This window comes from Neodiprion virginianus, chromosome 7 (genome assembly GCF_021901495.1).
Source record: "Neodiprion virginianus isolate iyNeoVirg1 chromosome 7, iyNeoVirg1.1, whole genome shotgun sequence".
In the NCBI taxonomy this organism is placed as follows: Eukaryota; Metazoa; Arthropoda; class Insecta; order Hymenoptera; family Diprionidae; genus Neodiprion; species Neodiprion virginianus.
The window spans coordinates 24,368,822-24,392,023 of NC_060883.1; the positions used below are offsets into that span (position 1 = coordinate 24,368,822).

The 23,202-nt window shown below is 42.3% G+C and overlaps 4 protein-coding genes and 1 long non-coding RNA gene across 14 annotated transcripts in view; 3 read left to right on the forward strand and 2 right to left on the reverse strand.

Moving 5' to 3' along the window:
* Positions 1–78: 78 nt before the first annotated feature.
* Positions 79–1,315, reverse strand: LOC124308669 (mitochondrial import inner membrane translocase subunit Tim10). Of its 2 annotated transcripts, none has more exons than XM_046771599.1 (2): positions 1,158–1,315; positions 79–891 (listed from the first exon to the last, which is right to left on the reverse strand). In XM_046771599.1, the coding sequence occupies exon 2, from the start codon at positions 713–715 to the stop codon at positions 422–424; it is 294 nt and encodes a 97-aa protein (XP_046627555.1). In that variant the 5' UTR covers positions 716–891; positions 1,158–1,315; the 3' UTR covers positions 79–421. The 2 variants fall into 2 exon arrangements, with proteins under 2 accessions (XP_046627555.1, XP_046627556.1); XM_046771600.1 differs by having other exon boundaries at positions 1,122–1,218.
* Positions 1,316–1,372: 57 nt separating this feature from the next.
* Positions 1,373–5,410, forward strand: LOC124308665 (enhancer of mRNA-decapping protein 3). 3 transcript variants are annotated; one of them, XM_046771593.1, is made up of 8 exons: positions 1,374–1,420; positions 1,723–1,963; positions 2,113–2,191; positions 2,431–2,597; positions 2,683–2,933; positions 3,052–3,197; positions 3,303–3,563; positions 3,646–5,410. In XM_046771593.1, the coding sequence occupies exons 4-8, from the start codon at positions 2,440–2,442 to the stop codon at positions 4,237–4,239; spliced, it is 1,410 nt and encodes a 469-aa protein (XP_046627549.1). In that variant the 5' UTR covers positions 1,374–1,420; positions 1,723–1,963; positions 2,113–2,191; positions 2,431–2,439; the 3' UTR covers positions 4,240–5,410. The 3 variants fall into 3 exon arrangements, with proteins under 3 accessions (XP_046627550.1, XP_046627549.1, XP_046627548.1); XM_046771594.1 differs by lacking the exon at positions 2,113–2,191 and having other exon boundaries at positions 1,373–1,420; XM_046771592.1 differs by lacking the exon at positions 1,374–1,420 and having other exon boundaries at positions 1,688–2,191.
* Positions 5,411–5,629: 219 nt separating this feature from the next.
* On the forward strand, positions 5,630–15,302 carry LOC124308659 (E3 ubiquitin-protein ligase Nedd-4). Of its 5 annotated transcripts, XM_046771577.1 has the most exons (16): positions 5,630–6,721; positions 6,798–7,157; positions 8,809–9,009; positions 9,112–9,272; positions 9,485–9,668; positions 9,861–9,979; positions 10,095–10,230; positions 10,460–10,609; positions 10,873–10,923; positions 11,016–11,337; positions 11,427–11,485; positions 11,605–11,670; positions 11,767–11,996; positions 12,059–12,180; positions 12,271–12,910; positions 13,006–15,302. In XM_046771577.1, the coding sequence occupies exons 2-16, from the start codon at positions 6,981–6,983 to the stop codon at positions 13,106–13,108; spliced, it is 2,721 nt and encodes a 906-aa protein (XP_046627533.1). In that variant the 5' UTR covers positions 5,630–6,721; positions 6,798–6,980; the 3' UTR covers positions 13,109–15,302. The 5 variants fall into 5 exon arrangements, with proteins under 5 accessions (XP_046627533.1, XP_046627532.1, XP_046627535.1 ...); XM_046771576.1 differs by having other exon boundaries at positions 5,630–7,157; XM_046771578.1 differs by lacking the exons at positions 5,630–6,721; positions 6,798–7,157 and adding an exon at positions 8,023–8,434.
* Positions 7,131–7,897, reverse strand: LOC124308671 (uncharacterized). The gene is made up of 2 exons (XR_006909058.1): positions 7,337–7,897; positions 7,131–7,202 (listed from the first exon to the last, which is right to left on the reverse strand). It is a non-coding gene; the product is annotated as an uncharacterized LOC124308671 (long non-coding RNA).
* Positions 15,303–16,110: 808 nt separating the features above from the next.
* LOC124308661 (semaphorin-1A) overlaps positions 16,111–23,202 on the forward strand; it is a 30,314-nt gene continuing 23,222 nt past the window's right edge. For all 3 annotated transcript variants that reach the window (XM_046771584.1, XM_046771581.1, XM_046771583.1), the window contains exons 1-2: positions 16,111–16,285; positions 19,605–20,117. In XM_046771584.1, the coding sequence (XP_046627540.1) occupies positions 19,994–20,117 (124 nt within the window). In that variant the 5' untranslated portion in view covers positions 16,111–16,285; positions 19,605–19,993. The remainder of the gene's footprint in view (positions 16,286–19,604; positions 20,118–23,202) is intronic.

Consider the following 23,202-nt stretch of genomic DNA (forward strand, 5'->3'; position numbering starts at 1 on the left):
CATAAATTATTATACTCGACGAAACAACAATGTTGTTACCTTTCAATGTCGAGCATTAAAAAACCATAATCAGACACGTTAATTTTATCATCAAGTTTAATTGCAGTTGAATGTCAAAGAAGTACAAATTAACAGTATAATCCAGTAATGGATAATTAATTGAATTCTTATTTATTAAATCGGATAGAAACACAAGTTGCAGAGCAAAGCATAGTTTCTTCTAGATGATAGTACTCGGACTTGGAAGAATTTGAAGAAAGTCCTGCTTATGGTGCAGAAATTGTAGAAAATTCAAAATTAAACTAGCAAAACAGATAGACTTGACATCATAAATATATTTTGATTTTATATGTCACACTATTATGGAAACTACTTAGGATTTAAACAACTAACTAGGTAACAATATAGAAGTCATTTAACTTCATCCCGTTTTAGTCTGTTCTATTTCTTTCGGCTTTAGTAAAGAGTCCGCATCCTGCATAGTCATCTGGGTGAGCATCTTGCCGATTTTCTCGTGGACGTCCAAGTACTTGGCGATGCATCGATCCAAGCAAACCGATTCACCCTTGCCGAGCTCTGCCTCAGAGTACTTTGGCGGAATGCATTTCCTATGGCAGGCAGATGTCATGCGATTGTACATGTCCGTCATCATCTCTATTTCTAGATCCTGGACTAATTTGAGCTTCTCTTCGTCAAGCTGCGGTAGACCAGCCATGTTTACAATATATAATAAACTAAACTTTGCTCAGGCCTTGACAAACTTTTCCGTCAGTCTATTCAAAGTTGGAGTTTCGTACACGTTCCCTCGCTTTCATCATTTCATAGCGATTCCGTTCTATGGATCGTTTGGACAAGACAAAAGCGTATAACCCTCCAAATACGGCGAATGTCCTGGAAAAAAAAACTATATTTGATGGTCTGTCACGAGGAAAATTGGAGATGACATGATCGTTCACCAATGATAGCTGCCGCGAAAGAAAGCTGCTTACATGCATGCGTACTAAACGGGTTATGTTGTATAATCCAATACAAAGATTGAAAAAATTTGATATGAAATATGATGCGATTCTGCAAATGGCAGGTATTTCTGTCTGCCTTTTACGAAAGTGCATGCAACGTACCTACACTGTTACTTATTCGTCCATTTACATACCTACCATCCAATGCCGACTTTTGTCGTCTTCGATAAGGCCATGTCGGAATCCGTGATGATCCCTGAATGAAACAGCACCCTGCTGGCATGGCGCATGCATGCAGCGCATGCGATAGGAATGGGGGATATACATCGATGTTTCGACTATCGATGTTTTTTTACGGCAGCATCGACGTTTTTGATCGGTGTTTTTTAACGTCGATACATCGATAGTCGATGGAAAATACTGAATTGTCGACGTCGTCAAGTCGGGAATAAATTAAATTTGTGAGCAAACAATTCTCGGTAACTTATTTATAAACACGGAACACACATTACTAAGTTTGATAATAAGTCTGTGTTCTCTACCAAATGTTTCACTATTAATCTGTATGTTTAATTATTTTAATTTTGCATACTTAATTTAATTTATATTGAATTCTCATACTTAATACTTATTTTTAACTATAATGAAAATTAAAAATTTTCGCGTTCATTTTCCTTTTTACCATTGTAGCTAGAATCATTTAAAATATTCGCGCTTGTTTTCACCATCGACGTGTTAACAATCCATGTTTCGATGTTTTCAGAAGAACATCGCTAGTTCGATGATAAAGAATTCAAACACGATGCCGGTGTTTATTTTCTACTAAGATCGCCCATCCCGGTATGCGATACGCGAGACAATGTCGTTCATCCGAACTATCCTATTCAACGAATGTGCAAGGAGGGCGTGCATCGAGCCCCGTGCGATGAAATACGACGCGCCGAGCCGTCGAGTGGCGTCCTCTGGACCGTGTAAGATGTGCAGTATAGCAGTTCAGTCGTAAGGTAAATGCAAAGAGAGGATAAATGGTAATGTAATAAACGTGCTCTAACCTACCTCTACATCACATCAGCTCGGCGCGACTAGACTTTGCTTACGTATTGGTGGATATCCTGTCGCTAGAAAAACAGAGAACCATTGTTTTCTTCTCCAGGTCGAAAGGGTGGCTGGGTATTCCAGCACTTGGAAGCCGAAAACGTCTATTTCTAGTCCGAAGCATAATATATCAATAGGTATATCCACCCTGCATAGATGTTCGTACATATTATATTAGCATTTACCGGGTTACAGTTGAATACAAAGTACGCTAAAGTTCGTTTTTTGCTCCTCATAGGGGGTTGCGAAACCCGTTATGGTATTTTCAATGTATTTCAAGCATTGAATCATTTTGAAACAGTTTCATACCTGATATTTACTTGACTTTCCGTACAGACACTGCTGCAACACTCTTCATCTTCCTTTTCAATTTCAGAACAATACAATGTCCACGCAATTCCTAGGGTGTACCGTGTCGGTCAAGTGCGACGAGTCACTTGGCACTTACCAAGGCCAAATTGTCGACCTTAACGGCCAAACCGTCACTTTGACAAAGGCTTTTCGAAACGGGGTACCTTACCCCTCTCCGCAAGTTGTTCTGTCGTAAGTTTTAGATCATATCGGTGATGATTAGGTGTTAACGACAATATCTTTTACATTATTTAATTCTAATTTTATTCCCTTATAGTGCCAAGGACATACTTCATATAGAAATAATCTCAACAGAGGAAGCTGAGGATTGCCGTGATGAAGTTCAGACTTCGAGCAAAGTCACGGTGAGGCGACCCATTGCAAAACGAGCTGGTAGATCCGTTTCTGAATGCATTCCACCTTTGGTACTTCCTAATTCCGATATTCAACAGCAATCTAATGCGCGGAAACCGCTTGATTCTATGCAGTCACACCCAGAGCCTGCTGCTAATGGAAAAATATATCTAGGTAGGATTTCCTGCACTTTCGGTAGTAAAATTTTAACGTTTGTCAGTTGATATATCGTAGTGTAAAAGATTGTGGGATATGCTTAAGTAAAATTACAATTCCAAACTGTTATTTCCAGGCGAGATAAGCACAAAAAACCAGAAAAGGAGTTCGCAACGACAAAGATGGCAGGAGAAAGATGAACAAGCCTTTGGAACACCCATAGATCAGTCGATGGAGCAGGACTTTGATTTTGAGAAAAATTTAGCACTGTTCAATAAGGAGGTAATTATGGCATTTCATAAATCTGATGTCTGTACTTTTCATACCTTTTCCCACACCACTTACAGCGCTATACAACAATTAATTAGTTAAATAAAACTATTACAGGCTGTGTGGCAAGAAATAAATTCCTTGAAGCCAGACATCGTTCGTCAATCTGAAAACACCAGAGGAAGTGTACCAAAATATCGTCACGATGAAAACGTAATAGAATCCGAACCTACAGCATTCAGACAAATTGCAGTGCCGTCCGCTGGTATCCGGGAATATGTAACTGACGATGGATTAGTAATTCCTAGCATAACGGTCGATCTCCATCGTCAATTAATCGGTGCTGCTGATAGACTAGGTATTAGCTGGGATCGCAGGGTAAGTAGAGAAACTTGACAGGCCTAAAAACCACTTTCATCCAAACTATTCCGTTCTTTATTGTTCTCTGCAAAATTTTTAGGTCGAGTTACTGGGTCGTGCAGGAGCGGAAATAATTCTACAGCTATTGGGTGGTGGGCATAGACTAAACCCGAACAATGCGCACCAATGGCCAACGGTAGTCGCCCTGTGTGGACCCCACAGGTCAGGAGCTGCGGGTGTCAATTGCGCTCGCCAATTGTCAAGTCACGGGGTGAAGACTGTCGTGTACGTTGAAAATTCGGAAGACGTCTTCCTGCTGCAGGAATTGTCGTTGTACAAGCTATCGGGAAACAGGGTTGAAACTCGGTACAAGAATCTTCCCGCAGTAGCTGATCTCATACTCCTCGCTCTTGGCGAGGAAGGCTCGCCAAGGACAGTTGCTCCCGTTGCTACATGGGCGAACAGCAATAGAGCACCAGTTCTTGCAATTGAACCCCCGTCAGCTGGGACTCCAGGAATTATGACAAAATTCAGTCTCCTTGGTGGATTGCCCCTGTCCCATAGCGCGGATAACGGAAGATTGTATCTTTGCAATTTGGCCCTACCTGCTAAAGTATTTTCGGACGTTGGTATCACTTACAGATCTCCGTTCGGACCGAAATTCGTTATTCCACTTCATTCCAACAGCTCCTAGCAGATTCCTATGACGTTCATCACTTCCGTGAAGGTACCTTAGAATCGGCTTCTCTAAATCTGTCATTATGCGAACTGAAATCAACGACCCACGGATTATTAATTACTCGAACAAAATAATTAATTATCCAGTTTTTATCATCAAACTAGTTTAATATGTATCTAAATATCAACGCCCGCGATTGTCGCGTGTTCCGTACGCGTGTTTGTTATTTACGCGGTGTGTTAATTAAATCGACATTGGACTACTGTCCGTTTCTTAATTTTGTCATGCGCTCTTTTTTAGGAGCGAATTTGTCTCACGTGACTTTTGTAATTACGAGTACAGTGGAACCTCGATTAACTGGGCTGCTCAAGACCGAAGAATCCACGAATAAGTGAAATCACGGTTAATCCGAATTATTAGTAATTTTCGATCGATTCAGTAGTGACTGCCGAGCATGTGATGCAGTCAGTGAACTACGAGTATTTTCACAAGTCTAATCCCTTTTCAAGACAACCGCTAATACCCGGTTACTCACGCGTGGCGCAGAGGCGCTCCAGAGGGTCACGGTTAATTCGCTCCCCGGTTAAACCAATCCCAGTTAATCGGGGTTCTACTGTATACCGTTAGCTAGTATCCATAACTATTAGCTTGTTTGTATTTTTTTTTTTTTTTAATGTTGATAGCATCTAATCGTGGGCCACAGCTGTTATAGTTTCAGCGACCATTGCTGATTAGTTTGTCGAAGTTGCTAGAAACTAATAACAAGGTGGAAAAAACCTGTACGTTGCAAAATGAAATTTATATATCGTTTGGCTCACGCCTTGCAGCGTCAAGAAATGTGCAAATTGTTATTCGTTCCGTGCTCCTATTTAAAAAAAATATAAACTTGAATCACGTCCAGTTCATATATATATATATATATATATATATATATATATATGGATTGAAACTTGCTTAAATTGTAATTATCATATTAATTAATTTATTTATATTTTATACATAGTTGTATATCGAGAGAGAGGTGCTGGGTAAGTACCGAGTGTTGATGATTCTGTCAACGGTCTACCATAAGTTGATGATTGTGTACTATTGTATAGCCATATTATTACGACGATGACTATTCTTATTATTAACATATATACATGATGTAAAATTGTACAATAGAAGATCAAGAATGCAGCAGTAATTGTATCTTATAATCTATTAACACCTTACAGTTTCGCTGTATCAATTTACTGTCATATGCATAATAACTTTCCGCGGTTGCAGCCGGCCAATAATAATCGGCATTTTCGTTTACGCGCAGGAAGTCGGCGGCCCGCGACGCAGCGTGAATGCGTAAATGAAACTACTATAGAATAAATTACTGCATATATCAATTACGTAGTTCATAATTTTCTCAACTTGGGCCTAGGTCGATTCGCGTCTTGTCGCAGTCAGGCGTGACCTGGAAAGCACGGCACGTTACGTAGTCGCGCGTGTACGTGGAAAACAAAGAGAGAACAAGGGGGAAAAAAAGGAAGAAAAAAAAATTCGTGAATTTTTCATTAATTATCATAATACTTCTGTGTTAAGAAAATCCTCAATACCGTCTCGACGCGGAGTGTATTAACGCTTACGCTCACGCGCATATAACGTATCATGTATGTTGTATACACTTATCATTACTCGCAATACGCGCCCGTGTAATATCTGTGCATATCTCTTGACTCTGTCGTCCATGAGTCGCGCACGACGGTGTTATCAGACGTTGATTTAAAGCAGCTCTGATGCTGTCTCATTCTTATCTATCTTCGAAAGTTTTGGTACTTTCGGGAATTACGTTTTCCGCGACAATTCATTTAATTTCACGTTTAACGTTACGGATCGGAATACTTGCCTTAAATTTTTGCACCTCGTTGCCCTGGCGAAATAGTTTGAAACTTAAACTCAAGGAGGAACAAGTATATCGCGTGCGCATTGCGTAGGTGTTGTGTGTGTGCGAAGAATAATGCGCTGATTAAGTTGAGATCGTGTGGGGTACGGCTAAACGAACAAAGAACGAGTAATTTCTTTCTCGTTAATTTTCTCTATGTAACATCGCGATTAAACCGCGTGTGCTAGCTGATAACGATCAACAAGGTGATCGCTTGATCGTTTTGATAAACAGCACCACTTGCTTTTGCTTCTTTATTTTGCGGGGCGAGCTTGGCTAATATTGGCGGAACGCGTTGTCTGTATGCATATATATAGCCATTTCTCACAGTTGCTGCTTGTGTGCGGTGTGTGTCAAAACGAATAAAGAAACTAGTCTAAAAGTAACGCCGACGAGTGGCTCTTAACGAAGGTGCGGGAAGAAAAGTTTTTGTATGTACCTATAATGTAAAAATATGTAAAAATCGTCAAATTTTGTTGTTCGATATACGTAATTGTGCGCGCTAATTAACTTTAATCGGCTACAGCCACCACCGCTGTGATCCGGGACCCCGATCCTCCCAACGCGCAACGTATAACGCCCGTAATTCTTGCCTCTATGCATCTCTATTCGGCACGTACAACGTACGGTGTACGTATAATAATAAAATACGTTGCAGGAGCGTGTCTAATACTTCGAGAGAAGAAAGAAAATAGAGGAAACCGAACACCAATTGCATACAAAGTTTAAGTCGAGTTATGAACGGAAAAGCTGCAGCCACCAGCCTGGGCACCTAGTCGATCCATAGATCATTTCTGTCCTTCGACGCGTTGCGATTCGGTTTGCGGATACCTTCTCGAAGATGCCGGCTACCTTGACGTACCCGATCTACGCCGGGATCGAACCACCGCCTCCTAGAAGACGAGCAAACACATGGACCAGCACATGGGTAGGACGACGTCGATCCTCGGCGAGCGCGCAGGAAACTCTCGCATCCCGAGCTGGAAGGCTCTCCCTTTCCGTCCAACCCACAACCACGGTGAGGAAACTCTCTTTTTCTTCTTCCCTCCCTTGTCGCTACGTCCTGTAAGGATACGTGTCCCAATAAGGAAGCTCCGTACCATCATATATAACCTACATTGTATTACATTTGTATGTGTGGTGGGACAACATGCCTCTGCATATGCATACATACATATTTAAATACTATATACCTACGTGAGCCAGATTATAAGTATACGCAAAGTGAGAATTCTATGAGTCAATGGTGTTTTTCACTGGCGATTCGCTTGTTTGTACGTAAATGATACGAATCGCACATTGTACTGTGATCTTCGACATTTAAAACCGCAACCCGTGTCAGGCTTCGTATGAAATAATAAAAGTAACTGAATTTATTGGATGTATATGTATGTATTATGTACACATATAGCTGTTCCGGTTGGTTATACCATTCGATTTGTCGTATACCAATTCGCTCGACCAACCAACTTTACCGTAAATCACGTGATTTCATTGATATCACTACAATTGAGACTGGGTGCGGCGTTAAGGGAATATCAAACTTTTTTTTACTACATGTTTTCGAAAAATTATGCGACTGCATATTTTTTTTTTTTTTCAAACCATTTTTGACACCCATACTTATATTTTCTAACTTGAGGTACACAGACACTAGGGGAAAATATTAGTGGATGTTATTAGTTTACGGTGCTTCTTCTGCGTTTTGATAAGATTAAAGGTAATTCCCGCGGATGACCTCGAATGTTGTATTGTGCGTACAAACACACGTGCAGCGACACTCACGGATGGTAATCACGGTCACCGAAGGCGCAAGTGTACGTATTTGAGTGTACGTGTACCTGCTGCGCACTGTAGACGGGCCAAAATCTGTTGCGCATGATATGAAAGTGCGTTAAAAAGAAATGGGAAAATTTCTGGTATACGCCAGATTGTCGATAATATGAAAATTGATGAATGAGAATTGAGCGGCAATGGGAATCATCGAAGTGCCGTCTGCACGACCATTCGTAAGTTTCGCGGGGGATCCGAAAGGCGGATCATGACGGAACAAAGCTTCCGTGTTACTTTGATTATCCGAAGTTGGCAGCACTTGAAACGGCCGTCTGAACGGCAACTTAGAAAGTGGGGGTAATACGAGAACAGGCTTCTTGATGGCAGATAATAAATTATAGTAATTCGTAATAAATAGAAAACGATCGTTTTTCTGGCGATTCGCGAACGTTTTTATTCCACGTGTTGTTAATGGCAGAGGAACATGTTTACGGATACAATCCGACGACCGGCGTCGACGGGGTGAGTCCTACACGATATTTGACAGTTCCCCTGACAAGTGGTCTAGGTTGGGTTCTTTCACGATCTTCGAAATCCGAGGTGTCCAGGGCTTTCAGGGTCTACCTGCCGTCGCACGAAATATCGTCGGAAAATATCCTTGTCGGCTCAATCGCGTCAAACGTTACGCTCCAGAGAGTGGGTCGGTGGTTTCCGGGAACTTGTGATATTTCCCTTTTCTCTTTCTCTTTCTTTCTATCGCCCTCTGTTTCTCTCTACACTGGTCTCTTCCAATTATTGTATGTATCCTTGTCGCGTCACCCTCCTCTAATATCTACCGATAATTCAGTCGATTCTAATGCAGCAAGGTCGTCCTGTTATTATCTTTCTGTACCTAGGACGAGGAGGCAACGAATAAGCTGAGGCTCAAGGTTATAGCTGGTCATCAACTGGCCAAAAAGGACATATTCGGTGCGAGCGATCCTTACGTCCGAGTTGATTTGAACAAGATCAATGGAGATGGGAACGTCAACTCAGTGCTCACCAAGACTAAGAAAAAGACCTTGAACCCAGTTTGGGAGGAAGAATTCATATTCAGGGTGAGTTTGCTGTAACCACCTTCTGTTGTGTCTGATAAATTATAATCTAACGTTAAATTGATAATGCAATGACGATTAATTGTGCATCTTGCTGTTGCAAAGGTCAAACCAGCCGAGCACAAACTCATTCTCCAGGTATTTGACGAAAACAGATTGACCAGAGATGATTTTCTCGGAATGGTTGAGCTGACTTTAATCAATCTACCCAAGGAACAAGAAGGACGCGTCATTCCTGCCAAGCAATATATACTTAGACCACGTAGGTGAGTAGCTGGCTGTAGATGTTTGTTTCGGTACGATTATCTCACATCAATCATATTATCTAATGGTAGATGCAAATTATATTCAACATCCACATGAACCACCGTTTCCAGAGTATGAGACATATTATAATATGTTATCCATGTTGTTTCTTGATCTTTTACCAAGAATTGTGCGATGATAAAAATAATTAATGATCGACGACGTGGCTTAGCAATCATTCCAGTCAACGGTCGCGCGTTAAAGGTACGCTGGAAGTGTACCACGCATACATTTCGGACTCAACAGGGGAGAGCAGCAATGGCGAAGGTGAAACTGCGCCTGACTCCGGTGGTTGGGAACTGTTGGACCAGCCCGTTTCAACGTCTAATGATAGTCCTGTAGAACAAGCTGCTCCGGTTGGTTTACCTAATTTTTTCTACAAAGTACAGTCTTTCAGTTACTCTACAAGTAAATGAACACAAAGTTTTGAACTGGGAACAGCGATCGAATATAAGATCAACTTGGGCACGGGAAATTCTTTAACAATGAGAAATAACTGTGATATTTCAATGCTCATATTCTTAGACTTCATTAATTTTGATTTACAGACAGTAATGGTCAATGGGCCTCTGCCGCCTGGATGGGAAGAAAGACAGGACGCGAACGGGAGAACGTACTATGTCAATCACATAGCTAGATTCACGCAATGGGAACGGCCGACAGTCCTGTAAGTGAAGTTCTGTATGAATTCATCAACTCTTTACAAACCCCTCATACATGTCATCGTAAACTTCTTCTGTAACTGCCGTTCTTACAGACAATCGATTATGGTTATTTTCCAGAAATCAAGCACCAACGGGCGGTGTAACACAGGAGCAACGAAATCTAGATACTGCAGCAACCGAGTTCCAGAGACGCTTTCACATCAGTGTTGATGATGCAGAAAATAGGCATAACCGAAGCTCTGGCCTTCATCAGGTGAGAACACAAAGTGCAACTCACCTTTTTCTTTTGCCAATAATTTTGCCTGATAGAATTAGCAACTTGCTATACAGTATAACAACCTCGTTGTCATCCTACCTTATAATGGTTTGTTATTAACATTAGTACTTCTAAAATTATAAAAATAAAGTTCAAATAAAACTGTGGTGAGGGGTTGTATAAACGCAGCATGCGGTGTGTAGCAAATTGTGCATGTGTGTATAAGGATGGTGATGTCCCTCGAGAGGAGGACGAGCATGCGGAAGACAAGAATGACGAAGGTGGGGAACAAGGGGAAAGGGTGGTTGGGGATGCTTCATCGGATTCCGGTCGTTCAGTCGATCAGCACGGCTACCTGGGCGAATCTGATGATCAGGTATTCATCGTTCACTTCGAACCATGTTACACATTTGCTTTCTTTGTGCAAATATCCGATTATCAGCTGCCTTCTTTCAATCACTTCTAATGCTTAACAATATCAATATATATCGCAATTGTAAATAAAAAAATTGCCAGTATATTGTAGCCTCACATCCCTGTGTATTTAAACATACATGCCGTTGTTTTTTCTGCGAGCAACGCCAACCTTTTTTTTCTCGATGGTGGTATTTCATCATGCTCTGCAATTTTTGTTCCCAGAGTGAGGAAGCTGCTGATAGCCCGAATGGTTCCAGGCGATCCTCGGAACAGGTATACTTGTTTCTCCGTACATATGGATATCCCAATTTTCAATATATTTAACATAGGTATTCTGTATCTCTCTGTCAATTTTTTTTATCCAGATTGATGGTCCAGTAGTGCCAGCGGCTTCCCCGGCCACAGCTATAGCTCCACCGGCAGCGGCTGCTTCTCAGACACCGAATGGCGACGGGTTGCCTTCTGGATGGAGTATGCAATTGGCACCAAATGGTAGAATGTTTTTTATAGATCACAATGAACGAGCTACGACGTGGGTAGACCCAAGAACGGGGCGCGCCAGTCCTATGCCGAGTCACAATGCTCCGTCAGCAACACCAAGGAGTGATTTAGACCAGTTAGGACCATTGCCCGAAGGATGGGAGGAAAGAGTGCATACGGATGGTCGCATATTCTTCATTGATCACAGTGAGCCGTTTTACTCAAATTGCCGATAGCTGGATAACCTTTGAGTAAGATGATAATTATGTGCACTGATGTAAATTACTTTGTTTCAGATACAAGAACCACTCAATGGGAGGATCCGCGAATGTCTAATCCTCAGATAGCTGGACCTGTAAGTTATCATTTATTTCTATGACGCTGAAGCTTATCTTATCTGTTTTATTCCGATTTGATTGTAATAATCGGGCAAGTATAGAAACTAATGTCGCGAACATTATACCTGAATTACAGGCAGTTCCGTACTCCAGGGACTACAAGCGTAAATACGAGTACCTGAAGTCACAGCTGAGAAAACCAGTGAGTGCATCAAAAATTACTTGGTTCATTCTAAATTGATGAATTATTTTTAGTTTTGGACAATCTCGATGTAACTTTGGACTTGCTTGTTCATAGAACAACGTGCCTAATAAATTCGAGATCAAAGTGAGGAGGACGAACATCCTTGAGGACTCTTACCGCATCATTAGCTCCGTAATTAGATTAGAGATCCTGAAGACTAAGTTGTGGGTGGAATTCGAAGGCGAGGTCGGTCTGGACTATGGTGGACTTGCCCGAGAATGGTTCTTTCTACTATCGAAAGAAATGTTCAACCCTTACTATGGTCTTTTCGAATATTCCGCCATGTAAGTTATCGCGAGTTGACGCATTATCTGTCTTTTGTTAACTTGTTGATCTCTCGTTATAGGGACAATTATACTCTACAAATTAATCCGTTCTCCGGAGTTTGCAACGAGGAGCATCTTAACTATTTTAAATTCATAGGACGCGTTGCGGGGATGGCTGTTTATCACGGAAAACTTTTAGATGGTAATTATGGCAGGTCGCTACTTAATTACTCATTCAATCATTCCCAGTTTGGTAAAGCAGAAATTTTTTAACACTTACACTTCCTTCAAGCTTTCTTCATCCGACCCTTTTACAAGATGATGCTGAGCAAAACTATCGACCTTAAGGACATGGAGAGTGTCGACTCAGAATACTATAATTCCTTGCTCTGGATAAAGGAGAACGATCCAAGCGAGTTGGAACTTACTTTTTGCGTGGACGAGGAAAGCTTTGGTCACACGTCCCAACGAGAGTTAAAACCAAACGGCGCAAACATACCGTTGACTGACGAGAACAAAGATGAGTACATAAGTTCGGTTATACAATGGAGGTTCGTGTCCCGAGTCCAGGAACAGATGAATTCCTTTCTCGAGGGATTCAACGCACTTGTTCCGTTGACGCTCGTTAAAATATTCGACGAACACGAACTGGAGCTCCTTATGTGCGGTATACAGCACATCGACGTTAAGGACTGGAAACAGAATACGCTTTACAAAGGCGATTATCACGCTAATCATATAACCGTGCAGTGGTTTTGGCGGGTGGTTCTATCATTTAGCAACGAAATGCGCGCCAGACTTCTACAGTTTGTCACGGGAACGTCGCGTGTTCCCATGAATGGATTTAAGGAACTTTACGGCAGTAATGGCCCCCAGTTGTTCACCATAGAAAAATGGGGGACCCCTGAAAACTACCCGAGAGCTCACACGTGGTAAGATGGTCGGCTTACGGCCACTATCTCGAATATTTATATCTGTTTTTCAGATATGTTTTAATTCGTTTTTTTTTTTTTTTTTTCTTCTACAGCTTCAATCGGATAGATCTGCCACCGTACGAGAGTTATCAACAGCTTAGGGACAAGTTGGTGAAGGCGATTGAGGGTTCGCAAGGATTTGCTGGAGTCGATTAGCGCGGGTGTTCTCCTGCGGCGCTTAACTGCGGTTCCATCACCGATATTGACTGTACTATAGTGCGTGTATATATTATAATGTATGTGGGAATGAATGAGAGGCAGTGCACGTGTGTATGTATCTACGTTTAGTTATTATAATAATACCAATTAATATCCAAGCTATATAACTGTTAACTGTATGCGATGCCTCAGCCGTGACCCGGTTTCACCGTCACGCCATGATTGGTACAAATACCATACCAAACGTGTTGAAACCTACCGCGTAGAAATTCGACAAACTTGAAAGACAAAGTAACGTCACGCGTACGTCATCGGGCACAGTTCGAATACTTTTCTTTTCTTTTTCTTTTTATCGCTGAAAACGTTAAGTTTCAATAGTAACATTCTACTTAAAGCCTGCTACTGCTAATTGCTTTGTACTTGATCGCTGTGGCGAAAGTCGTCTGACAAAGAGAATAGCGTTTTTATAACTAAAATGAAATTCCGTTTTGAGTGTAACGAAATTACGTCATTCCACAGAGTTCACTTGTTTCTGTAGCTGTATTACGGATCTTCATTATTAGAAATCCGAATTATATGTATAGATATTCCATTACTCATTATACCCACATAGACGATACCTTTGTGGCGTATTGATGTCGAGAATTCGGCATTCAATACATTTATTTTTATTGTACGAAGAGAATGACAGAGAGAATACCATAGCGATTCTAATTCTATATGCAAGATTCTTATTAATTGGCCCACGCTCTGATAAAAAAAAGATTACACTTCAATAGAACGTTTCATATCTGGCGTGTGGGCCTTTTTTTTCTGTTCCGCTGTCAGTCAATCTATGGTGATAGTAGTGAAACACGTTAAAAAGAAACGGAAAACCTTTCAAGTACGCGTAGCTGAAAATCAAAATGATTCCTTTGAATAACACACCAAGCCCGTTTGGGTCTAAAAATTCAGATTTACTTTTTTCATTTTTTCTAAGTAATAACAAACTAAAAATGAAAATCGAATCTATGTACCAACAAAACGTAGCCCTACCTGTATGTATTATTGTATATTACTGATCAGTGATTATATTTCCGTCCTATTCGCGACGAGTTCAACGAAAATTATGCGCAGAATGTGAGCGTCGATCTTGTCGCTTGCATGGGAGTAAAAAAAAAAAAAAAAACGTTTATCAATTTTCAGAGTATACATATTATTTTTAAGAATTTGTGAAAAAAGGTCCAAGTGCCTTTAATATAATGATTCAATCAATCGATCAATCAATGGTCAACCCTGAAAAAATTAGCAACGGTTGAACGAAAAAAAAAATATGTAGCCCGGACGCTTAAGATTGGCTGTTGAGCGCGTTCGTTCTCGCGTTGAGTATTTCGGGTGAGCTTTGATATATAAAATTATATTTTCTGCCTACGGAAAAGGTAAAAAGAATAAAAAAGCATTTCTGCTGAACACAATCTTTATCAAGTCATATATGAATTACAATCGTCGACGGCGAGACCCGTGAAAGATATCAACCGCGTAAACCTGTAATATTATTCATTCGGTGCAACGAACGCTGATTCGTTCTGAACGTTTTATTTTTATTTTTATCCCTCTTTTGCATCTGAATGGCAATAGTTGGAATTGGCGCACTTTTTGCGACACGTGAGAAAAAACAGAAAAGGCGATCAAAATACCATCGAATTATTGTACATATGTATATGTATGCAATGAAACGAGCGTTCGGCGTTGTATGGTACACATACCCATACTTCTAATTGAAATTATTATTATAATAATAACTATTATTGTACGATTAGTTAGGACTAGAGTTTTTTTTTTTACAGAGCACCTTCTTAAAGACGCAAGAAAAAGCAAAAAAATAAATAAAATAATATATATATATATATATATATATGTGTGTATATATATGTATATATATAAATAACTAATCGATTATACATGTATACATAATACAATATTATGTAGGTAAATTATTATGTTACTATTTACTGTTATTAAAATAATATGGTGACGTTTTAAGTATAGAAAACACGCGAATTGGAGCATAATTAACTTGCTATACCATAACCGACTTTAAGTTTAGATATATGTATACATATGGTATATGTATATACATACTATAAATATCGTTCTTGTATAATATTGTACGAAGGAATGAAGCATACTTGAATAAACTTTACTGAGAAGAGAAGAACGGTGTACAATGGGTACGTATCTCGATGATTATCCACAATGTTGTTAAACGCGAGAGGATACACACTTGGTACAATTATCTAAAATCGTCCAAATTTTCTTGTTACAGATTTGAATATTGGCGCCCTGCGGCAAAGCTAGTTCACTACTTCCCGGCAAGATGGCGGCACGTTCGGTGTGCACGAAGCGCCGAGGATATAGCGGCGATGCGCAGAATCAACTCTTAAGGGCTTTCGCCCTACGTCCGTTAGATAGCGCGGGCCCCGAGGCACATCCGCAGAATCAAAAAAGACAGCTGGGAAATGTAACATCACGCATCGATTTGGTCGGCAGCCCTTCTCGCGTCGTCTGAAAAGTTCCTCCGTTCCGTCTATCTCCTCGACCGTGGTATTTATTTTGTAATTAAATAGTGAACGATACGCAACGGAGGAGTGGGAATTTCGAATCGTGAATAGTGAGAAGGTGATTCCAGTATCGTTGTTACTAACTCGGGGTGAAAATATAAGTGGTGCGTAAAGGTGGTCAGAGACCCGGGGGCTAAAGCGATATACTCGTTTATTGGTCATGCCGTTCCTCTCGTGACAGCAGCGGCAGCCCCTCACCCCCTACCGACCCACCACGGTTCGTCGACCATTCCGGCGACCCCCGTCCCCTCCTCGCCCTGCCTCCCTTTTCTTGCTTCTCCGCCACCCCCTCCCCGCCTGACCCCCTTGTCTTCGTCGTCGTCGGGTCGCGGTTTTCTTCCCAACCCCCGGTTTACTACGACACGATGTGATTCACGTCTTGGAATTTTTCGGCGAAGAGAACAGAAGGTCTTCGTCATTCGTGCACGGCGCTGCACGCTGTGAATAAGGGAGAGTGAGAGAAAGAGAGCGGGAGGAGCGAGAGAAAGAACGGAAGAAAGAAAAGAACGACGGAAAGAGTGGCTCGCCCTTGGATGTTTTTGTTAGGACCCTTGGATATCTCTGCTGCATTGCGGTAAGTCTGGATACTGTTTCCCTTTTTCAAACCTCCGCCTACATCTATATGTGTACCCATGCCGCTATGCCGTCTCTCCTCCTTTCTCCTCCTTTCTCCTCCTTTCTCTCGCTTTCGTCTACTCCGCGTCTGGTTATCTTATTCAAACGCGATACTCTTTCTTCCCCCCCCCCCCCCCCCCTCCCCTCCCCGCCCCTCTCCTCTTTCCCTCATATTATCGCCGTAGGTCTCTCCGTGAAAATCGAATGATACGTATGCAAGTAGTCGCGGTATCGGGGTCGTGGTCGTCTGCATGTTGAAACGGGCGAATCGCGAGTCGCGATAGAGAGAACGAAACATTGACCCGAGGAACGGAGAGCATCGATGCGATGCAATGCGATGTCGTTAGAGCCGCGAATCTATGCGGGTCACATTCTGACCGCGCTTAACGCACCGCGACGTCGTTATGCAGGCGGTGGTACTTAATTCTTTCTTTGTGCCTATGCGCGTGAGGAGCGGAAGCGTGAGACGTGTAGAGGGAGATGTAGAGATGGGGAGAGGAAAGGATCATCGTCGCCGAGAGGAAGCGAGAGATAGATAATAAACGGCGGAGTATGAAGAGAACTGAGAATACTGAGATCCTCCGGCCTTCCGGCAACCTACCTACCTCATGCCTTGTACCTTGTACCTTCTATGTAGCCTTTGTTGGCACGTATAGTCTCTTTCTCGTCGTATATGTACAATTTTTCTCTCCGTGAAATACCCGCATCGATTTTGCCAAGAGACCGCGAGAGATAGAGCAAAAAAGAAAGAGAGAGAGAGAGAGAGAAAGAAGCGTTTATTCGCCCTGGGACAAGTCCCCTCAGGCGGTACGTAGAAAATACGTATGAACATAAAATGAAAATAAAATCAATATGTAACAAAATTAAAACTAAAGTTGAAAAAGGATGTAACAAAAGAAGGGAGAGAGAGAGAGAGAGAGAGAGAAAAGAGAGAGTGCTGCAGGCGCCTGGAGGGCTGAGAATTAATGCAGTTACGTAAACTCGTGCATTATACCTACTACGTACATGCATAATACGTATATGTACGCGATCTTGTTACGACGGGTACAAATGACAAATTTGTTTAACGCGCGGGGATAAGTCCGTACGTGTCGTGGAGAGGCGAATAATGAGAGAGCGTTCGATGAACTCGGCGTGAGTTAAGTACAAAGATTCGCAAGATTCACGTGATTCGCAACGAGGAGGACGACGAGTCGATTCGCTCCTCCTCGACCAGCTGCGCCAGTTTCTGCTTCTCCTCCCTCTCGCTCCAGCATATCGAATATAGGTGTCTACTACGCATGCAGGCAGGCTCTCCTTCTCCTCTCGCGTTCTTCGTTGCTGCGGTATATATGTGTGTGTATATATATATATATATATATATAGTAGTGTATATGTATATATATAGCATATATGCACGCATGTAACGTAACGCGAATTCACCATGGCACGCGCACACTCGGCGAAGAGACGACGTTGAGTTTTACCCCGAGAGGTTAATCGCGTTTATTATCCTCTTGACAGTAAGAAACTGTTGACTACCGATGCTTGTTTGCCGTCACTATGTCGCCGGTGTCTATATGCATGTATGCACGTACGGTATCGCGGCGATACGATTAATTACTTTGCGCGTGACTCTTACCCTCGGCAGTCGTCGTCGTCGTTGTGGCACCGGGACGACGACGACAGTTCGTTTCGTATTACCGCAAGTAGAGTAGAAACCTCGCTTATCCAACCTTCGATTACAGCCGATGTTCCGCATTGACTAGTGCATATCTTGTTTGGATAATACGGAGAACCTTGGATAAAATGGAATAATTCGTTATGTCTACGTCGTACACCTATGTGTACGAAATAGTTTTGTGGCGCTACTTTGTTTGAACATGCGCGAGCTTGCAAAAGTTTTGTTGCGAGTTTATACAAACGCGACAGCTCCGATTCCGGAATCAAGGGTAGAACATCGTGATTGCTTGGATTGTACGTATACGTTTTCCGTATTATCCGAGTTATCATCTCCCCGTATTACCCTCGGACAAACGAGGTTCTACTGTAGAACGAAGTGCAGCGTTATGCATCGGACTGCTCGTGTATTGTGCGAATCGCGTGTCTAGCAATAAGCGTAAAATAGCTTGAGACCGAATCCGTATCATGTTGGAGTTAGTTGGCAACGTTATCGTCACGATTCATCCTGCAATGAGGAGAAATTGTTAGTTTGGGATTTGCGCATTGTTTGAAATTCAGTAAAACATAATAAAACAAAACATATTCGTGTTTTCTGATCTCACTCTCTTCAAGATCGTTGTAAAAATAAGAAAATAGTGATGTTTTTCCCGATGTTTCGTTACGATAACGTTGCTAACTTGAACCTCGTGAATCCGCGGTGTGACCCCGTCCCGGAAATGTGAAGAAAGTTGGTTCGCGTTAGGGTAGTTCATTTTATAACTTTTTTTTTTAAGCTGCCACTAGAAAAATTTTTGACAAATACTGACCAAAAAAGTTGTCGTAAAACCTGGAGGAGGTAGAAAAATATTCAGAGGTCGCTACCAATTATTGTTATATTTTTTTTTATTTTTACGTGTACACCCCACGGACTGGTATATATATATATATATTGTATATATACGAAAACGACCACTATTGTGGTCCAATTATTCATTGTTCATAAATGTCAGTACCGAAATCGAAACAGGGACATTAAGGCGATGCGATACTACAATTTCGATAGCAAAAACTGTTATCCAAATGTCTCCGATTAATAATCTGTCCGATAAAAAACGAGAACAGCCAACCGCCGAATCGTCAGGCACACCTTGCTGTTGATTGGTGAACGATTAATTGGATCACGGTATAAATAAACAAATAATAAACTAATGCTCATATAAGCCCATAAGGTGTACCCATAAAAATAAATGAAAAATATTACAATAATTGCTAGTGATTTCTAAATATCTAATTTGTTTTATGATAATTTTTTGTTTCAGTATTTATCACATACTTTTCGAGCGGCAATCTAAAAAAACAAAGAAACCTTGACAAACGAACCATCCTAGTATACATAAACAAGCACACACGATAGGTGCGGCTTAATCGTATCTAATGTACTTTGCTGCGTCAGTGACGCTTATCGGTACGCGGCCAATGAGGATAAATGGAAATTGAGATCTAGTCCAGCGTCTTTTCATTGGTAGATCAAAGGTGCCCCCCCCCCCTCTTCCGCCCTTGATGAAAAAAAAAAAAATGAAATAAACAAATAAATCCAGCGCAACATCTGACGTTTTTCGTTCTGCATGTGATTCCAGGTCGACGAGACTGCGGCAGCGGCGTCTGGCTCTTTGCCGTTAGTCGTCAGTAATCGGCGATCGAGGATCGGCGATACGGTGCTGGGGAAGGAAACCGCGCCGTGCGTCGTCAGGATCAGCATGTCCGGGTCTCGGACGATCCTTCTGCCGCGATATTCCGCGAGTGCGTGCCGATTCTAACCCCTACGCGAATAAGTGCAGAGTGATAACAGTGTGCAGTGACCTCGAGGTGTGTGCGACCGGTCCCCCCTCCCCCCCACCCCCCAACCCAACCTTGCACGCGACGGATTCGCATTTTGCTCCGTGTTTACGCTTCTAATCGCCAAAGCGCGACACCGAGCAAACATCAAGTATCCGGGTATCCTCCACGATTACCAACGAGCAGAACGATGACGACGTGCAGCCCTGCGAACGTCGCCCTACATCTGGCCGTGGTACTCGCGGTAGCGATGCCCGGCCTCTCGCTTGCCGCCTGGCAGGAAAACGTCAGGCCCAAGATGTACGTCCAGCTTGGTGAGTCACATTCGACGAACGATCTTGTTCGCCTACTTATTTGCTTACTTACTTTTACAATTTTCGCAAACTTCGCGCACCGAAGAACGATATTATTGCACACATATACAGTCGTAGCGTATAATCATGTCACGTAGCGTAGCACCGTGCACAGAAATTCCGAGTCACGCTTCAATAATTGATTTTTCTTTCCTGCATGAAACCAAAGAAAGCGCACCCTATGGTTTGCATCGTATTATACAATCAGAGGGAAACTGTAGAAAGAAATGTTTGCGATGTTAATACGGATCTACTTTGGTTTGTTAAAATTTTGTACAAATTTTCCTCCGAACAGCGATCGTGTGTACGCATATTAATATTAGCGACGTAACGAATTTAAAGTCCTTTAGGTATCCACGGACGCGAATGCGGATTGCAAATATTTGTCATCAATGCGAATATACGTTTTTAAATCTGGCACCATTTATACATGGCTGAAAATTGACTGTTTATTGAGTGACGGGTGGTAGGTACACCATGCAAGTCGCACGCACGCATTAGCGCCGTTTGCAACCTGTTCCGGAAATTGCCGAGCTGATCCGAAATAAGCCGATTGTTTGTTTGATTGTTCAACGACAAATTTATTACAAACACAAATTAATTTCGAGGTTAGACTGTGATTCGAATGTGAAGACAAACTTTTGTATCAAAAGTTCATTATCGAACTAATGATTTTTTTTTTTTTTGGGGGGTGGCTTATTTAATATCATTTTCACAATCTTTATAAGCAAAATATGAAGTATTTGCGACAGTTCCATTCGCAAAATATTCGCACGATGTTTGTCAAGAAATATCGTACGTTGCGTCACCGGTACAATATCGCGCATCTCTTTGCATGAACTTGTACTCTGCCAGGAAATTTCTTTTCAACTCTTACGCACTCGCATCCGCCTGCACGGTTTTACTTTCCCAACAAGTTCAAGGCGTACGATGCTTCTCTAATTTCCTGTTGCGACAAACGTGATTAATTGCGGATGCAGGATAATCGATAATCTAAAATTATACCGCAGCGAGAGAAAGGGAAAATTGTTACATAGCAGAGAATAGAGTCGAACGGTTTATTATTACGCCCGCACGGCGAGAACGCCGCCGCCGATAAAGCGATGGACGGATATATATTAAGACACTGTGAAGATTGTTAAGAAAAGACGATAAAAAGTTTAAAAAAATTAGGAAGGAGCGAAGAAAAAGTAGCTAAGAAGAATGTCATCACGCTTCCCGACACTCGGGACAAAATTAAGCCAAACTAATTCCGTCGAGTATAAGATTGTTCAGCGGCTCAGAGCGCGTGGCATGGCGATAGACAAAGTTGCCGCGGGTCGCAGGACGTGTGTAACGTTCTCCGTTCGTTCGAGGTCCAAATCGCTGAACGGAATACAAAAGTCGCGAAACCTAATTTCGAAGGTGCGTAACGCGCATTTTTAAACTTTCTTGTTTCCTCTTCCCGCTCCTCCTCCTCCTTCACTTTCTATCGGTTCTTCTCGCGTTGCTTCATCTCATACTTATATACGGGGCATTCCTTTTCGTTCCCCACGTGACGCCATCTCTCGATAAGTCGGTGGGCATGCAGGGCGGCGAACGAACGAACGAAGGGACGGGACGGGGTTGAACGAGGACGTGGCGCAGGGGGGTGGTGGGGGTGTGGGGGGGGGGGGCTTCGCGACCCCCCGCGACGCGAAACTATAAGCACGAGGGTGGTCGACATCCGCCGAGAAGACCCGAACACCACCACCACCACCACGTGGTCCTGCCCCCGAGGTTCGATCAATACCATACAGAGAGAGGAGAACTAACTCGCGATCGTCGCAGGACCACCACCAAGACTCGCGGGGGTGATACAATGCAGGGTGAAATTTTCGGGGTCCAATCGCTCGCCAGTGGCGAAGGGGGGGGATGGCGGCTCTCTTCGCAGTTTCGATGATCGACGAATCGTGCCTACTTTTGCGGTATTTTATAATACGCACACAAACGCGGCGAACGCGTGAATAACACGAGGCTGAAGTTGGTAGCGTTGACGTAACGACGAAACATTGCGAAGGGGGGGGGGGGGGGATCAGTATTTGCCAAGTTTTTCTTTACACTGACCTTGAAGTACGTAGTCGAATTATTAAAATATGAATACGTTTTATGATTCAACGCAATTTCCAGATATTCCTGAAGTTGTGAAACAACGATTTTACAATTTCAGCCTCGATTGAATAACGAGATCGCAGGTTATACCACCTTTACTCATCCCCGACGTCAGACTTTCAGGTTATACCGCACCCCTTTAATAACTCTTCTTACCGTTCCCGCGTATCTTTGTGCATTACGTTGTACGTATAATAATGTGCACGCGTATGTGGTACACGCCATTCCTGTACATACAATTGCGTGCACAGCTGCGGCAGGGGTGGCAGGAGTAGGTGGAGGCGGAGGCGGAGGCGGAGACGTCACTCGTACATTCGGTCACCTCGAGGAGGCTATCGTCAATGAGCACGTGGCACGGCCCTTCGGGCTCGATGGACGTTCTTTTGCACTGCTCTTTCACCGCTCTTAACGTACAGCGCGTATACATACCCATAATATACTCGTATATTCGTGTGTGAACCGGTACAGGTTGACCATTCTTCGGCAAATGTTTTCAAATTTTACGAATTTTATCATGCGTTAACTTTCGTCTGATGTATAATTTCGCATATTGATATGCAAAGATTAAACCACGAGGATGAAGTTTGCAACGTTAATGTAACGATGCATCATTGGATAAAATTTGTTGTGTTGGAACTTTATGATTACTTGAAATTTAGTATACCGTTCAAATAACAATGTCGACAAACTCAGACTTTGTGAATTCAACTTCTTCAGGCAAAAATGTTAATTTTTGTTTCAACCTTTCGATACATTAACGTTACTAACTTCAGTTTCGAATCGATCTTGTGCAACGTATTCGATGCTGCGCGTAAGCTTACCCTCAATTTCCTCAGTATTCTCGTCTTTCCAAAGTTGACCGCAATTGCGCTCTATACGATGTTGATGCAACATCGTCGATTCTCGTTCGCATTAT